Source organism: Marmota marmota, unplaced genomic scaffold (genome assembly GCF_001458135.2).
Source record: "Marmota marmota marmota unplaced genomic scaffold, marMar, whole genome shotgun sequence".
In the NCBI taxonomy this organism is placed as follows: domain Eukaryota; kingdom Metazoa; phylum Chordata; class Mammalia; order Rodentia; family Sciuridae; genus Marmota; species Marmota marmota.
In genome coordinates this window covers 31,226,950-31,231,078 of record NW_026000026.1, presented here as the reverse complement: position 1 = coordinate 31,231,078, position 4,129 = coordinate 31,226,950, and the positions used below count along the sequence as shown (strand labels likewise).

General features: G+C 38.5%; 1 protein-coding gene across 4 annotated transcripts in view; it reads right to left on the bottom strand.

Annotated features, from left to right (window-relative positions):
* Shld1 (shieldin complex subunit 1) overlaps positions 1–4,129 on the bottom strand; it is a 90,757-nt gene that overhangs the window by 2,443 nt on the left and 84,185 nt on the right. For 3 of the 4 annotated variants that reach the window (XM_015482716.2, XM_015482707.2, XM_048811285.1), the window contains exon 3: positions 1–534. This exon is cut by the window's left edge and continues 2,443 nt beyond it. In XM_015482716.2, coding sequence (XP_015338202.1) covers positions 92–534 — 443 coding nt within the window. In that variant the 3' untranslated portion in view covers positions 1–91. The remainder of the gene's footprint in view (positions 535–4,129) is intronic. The other variant, XR_007350512.1, reaches the window with a different exon arrangement.

Genomic DNA, 4,129 nt, shown 5'->3' with positions numbered 1-4,129 from the left:
GGGGTTGGGAGCGGGGAGGCAGGGGGAGGTACCAACAGCACTGCCACAGTGCTGTACCTACGCTGCTGCCTGTTCTCACTGCCAGCACCAGTTATGGATCTTTTATCACATTCTGCTGCAACAGGAAATGAATAATATCTTTTGAAAGTCCTGGAGTTGGCTTTTCATTATCTAGAGAAGCACTCGCTTCCCCCAGTGGGTAGAAGTGTGCGTCCCTGGAATGCTTCTGTAAGACTGAGCAGCCATCCCGGTTGAAGATGACCCGGGCCATCTGGAAACAGCGGAGAGCATACTTTTGGCTCTCCTGGCCCCCCAGTTCAGTGATTTTCTGAGACAGGCAATGGCAGACAGATGCAGAGAGAGGATTCCCAGAGACTGGCTGCAGACGGCCAAACACTTCATAGAATCTATCCAGGGATTTCCGAAGTTCATCCTCCTCCTCTGTGGTCTCTGATTGGCCTTTCATAGAAATGTCAAACCAGATGTTCTCAGAAGTCCAGGAGTCTTTTTGTTCAGTATTTGGATTACTGCTGTCTGCAAGACAAATACATTCCAATAATCAAGCATACAATAAAAAATATTGGAAAGCAAGCCAAGAGCAGATGATGTCTCTTTTCAGTTCAACACACAACTGCTCCTAGGGAACTGGCAATGGCAGAATCAGCTGATTTCAGAATCTGTTCTCACCAGACTCAGCCCTTGCCACTTACTTGCTCATCATAAGAGCACCTTACTTGCATGTATCAGAGTCTTAACCTGGGGTTCCTGCATGGCAATGCAAGGTGGTTGTGAATCTGGATGGGAAAAAAAGTCGTTTTTATTTTTATTAACCACTACCTAAAATTAAGCATCGCCTTCCATGATGAATGTAGGCAACAAACCACAATATTAACAGCAATCTTTATGGCTTTGTCACCAAGAGATCACAGCTATTTTCATATCACACTGTAATGTGTAAAAGATGCTTTGAAATATTTATGCTTATCATTATGCTACAGACTGTTTGTGTTCCACAAAATTCATGTGTTGAAGCCCCAACCCCTCATGGGATTGTATTCGGAAAGGACTTTTAGGAGGTACTTAAGATTCAATGAAATCCTTAACGATGGGATTCTAATCCAATGGTATTGGTGGACTTATAAGAAGAGGAAGAGGTGGAGGAAGAGAGAAGAAGAAAGAGACCAGGGAAAGACAATATGAGCACTCAGTGAGAAGGTGGCCATGTGCAAGCCAGGAGAAGAGCGTTTGCCAGAAACCAACCATGCTGGCATCCTGATCTTAAACTTCCAGCCTCTGGTACTATTAGTTATGGTATTTTTCTATGTCAATCTAAGAAGATCAAGACACACTACTTTGAAATTATCATTTTACATTCATGAATGGATGAATGGATAAAGAAAATGTGTACATAATGGAGTTTTATTTAACCATAAAGAAAAATGAAATTATGTCATTTGCAGGAAAATGGATGGAACTAGAAACCATTATGTTAAGCGAAATAAGTCAAACTCAGAAGATCAAGGGTCATATGTTTTCTCTCATATGCGGAAGCTAGAGAGGAAAAAGGAAAAGAAAGTATGTGGGGGAATGGCAGAGTGGATTTCATAGAAAGGGACCAGGGAGAGGAAGGAAGGAAGGGAAAAGGAAAATACTGGGAAATGATATTAGCCAAATTATATTCTTATATCGTGTGCATGTAAAAATATGTAGCAACAAATACCACCACTATGTACAACTGTAATACACCAGTTAAAAAAAAAAAAACAATGGAAGTATTAAAGCATTTTTAGAAAGAAAAAAAGAAGAAAGAAATTACCACAGTTATTATAGCTGATACTAGATCTTATGGTTTATGCATTAATTAAAAAGCATACATTCATTACAATAGCATATATTTGTTTTAAAAATATTCCAGTGTTTTTTTCTTAGTAATCCTATATTCAGTATTTTACTTTATGTATTTAAAAATATTATTCTGTGAAAGGGTTGATAGGCTTCAGCAGACACTAAAGGGGCCCATGGCACAAACACTGTGAAGCCACCTGATTGAACAGTTCTTAGCATTTGCACAAATTCAGACATTTTCTTTCTTGATGTCCTATAATAATTCTACAAACTATTTATTTCTAAATTAAAATCACCACCTTCGTGTGTTTTCAAAGGCAGAGTAAAAAATAAACTGAGTCATTTAACCACAGACAATAAGAAATCAGAACTGAAGCCAAATCCTAGTCCTTTCTGAACCTCCCAGACCACTCGGATTCTTGATATAGGGATCTCTTAGGTCTTCTGAAACACAGGGCTTTCTTTCCTATCAATGAGTTCAAGAAAAGATTTGTACAAATAATTAATCTGAATTATTTAGTTTGTAGAATTCCTTATATATCTGTTTTATTCTATAACATTTTATACTTTGAATCAATATGTTTTCCTTTTTGTACATGGATAAAAGCTTTCATAAATCATTAGCTTTGAAAGTTCCCTGCTTCTAACTTAATTAACAGCTATGATTAAGATATTTGCATTAATTAATGATAAAGGAAAGTGCTTGCTGCAGTGGGTGGAGCTTTAGAAAAGGGAGGGTTTGGTATTTTGCCCTAGTTTTGCCAACAGTTAGATACGTCGCCTTAGCCAAGACATTCAACCTTTCTGGTCTTCAGTATTCTCATCTTCAAAGCAAAGTTTTACTAAATCAACTCTCTCTTTTCTAGAATGTCTATGGTATTATAAGGATGAGAGAAGTAGATTATACAAAAAGAATGTGGATACATGTCCTGAGACACACACACACACATGAACAAGCATTTATCTATCCAATACACATTTATAGAAAGCAAATACTAAGGCAATTAATCATTGTGAGTTGCTGCAATATATAGCAAAGGTTGGCGATGTGGTTTGAATCCGGACTGACATACTTCTAGACATCAAACTGAAAATTAAACACAAGATATACAAAGATATGACATTAACTGGAACAGTGTGAATTCAATGGAGAAATGCAGTATAAGGTAAGGATTAGCATGTAACAGAAGGCCACTTGCAAACTTATCCTGAAAGAACCAAAAATCAGAGATCACAGAAACAGAGGAGCAGGGCCAACAAAGACCAAGTTGCAAAAAGAAACAAAAACTACTTATAACTGGTTCGAGTTCATCTCCTTTACCAGCTGACCATGTTCCCAGCACCCTGAGACAGCCTGGCGGGAGGAGAGCAAGAATTCAGAGTGGCCAGACAAGGTAGTATGACCAACGACAGAAACCATGTTTTTAAAAGAATTCACTAGTAAGGGATGGTATGCCCACCACACTGGTTCCCAGAAAGCCTAAAACCATGTTGTATGCTCCTCAATCTTGGAAGGAAGGGAGCGAAGATGAGGAGAAGGAGAAAGAGGAAGAAGCAGCTAAAGAAACTTCCCTTGACTCTGCTAGGCCCAGAGCTTCCACCCAGTTCTCCTGTCTGTTTCTCCCAACAACCCCATTGCTGAACTGATGTGTCCTGGGTGGATGGAAGGAGAGGAAGGCAGGTACTGGCCTCTTGCTGGACCTGATGTCAGAAAAACAGCGATAGCTTATATTTTCAGAAGTGCCAAGTTCATGAAAACCAAGGAAATACTAAGCAACTGCCCAAGAGTGCAAGAGTCTAAAAAGAGACATGAAAACTCAAAGCAACAGGTGATTCTGAACTGGATCCTTTTACTATAAAGTACTCTACTGGAACAACTGAAGCACTGTGAATGGGGCTAGTGGATTAGGTGGTAGGAAGGTATCACTGCTAATTTCCTGATGTTGATATTTCAATTTCATTATGTCCAAGAGTGTCCTTGTTTGTAGGATAACCAGGAGTGAGAGATATCAGGTTAGCAATTTACTTTCAAATAATTCACAAAAAATTTATCTGTATTGTATTTGCAAATTTTCTATGAGTTTGAGGTTTTTTTTTTTTTATTGGTTGTTGAAAAACATTATAAAGCTCTTGACATATCATATTTCATACATTAGATTCAAGTTGGTTATGAACTCCCAATTTTACCCCAAATACAGATTGCAGAATCACATCGGTTACACATCCACATTTTTACATAATGCCCTCTTAGTAACTGTTGTATTCTGCTACCTTTCCTATCCTC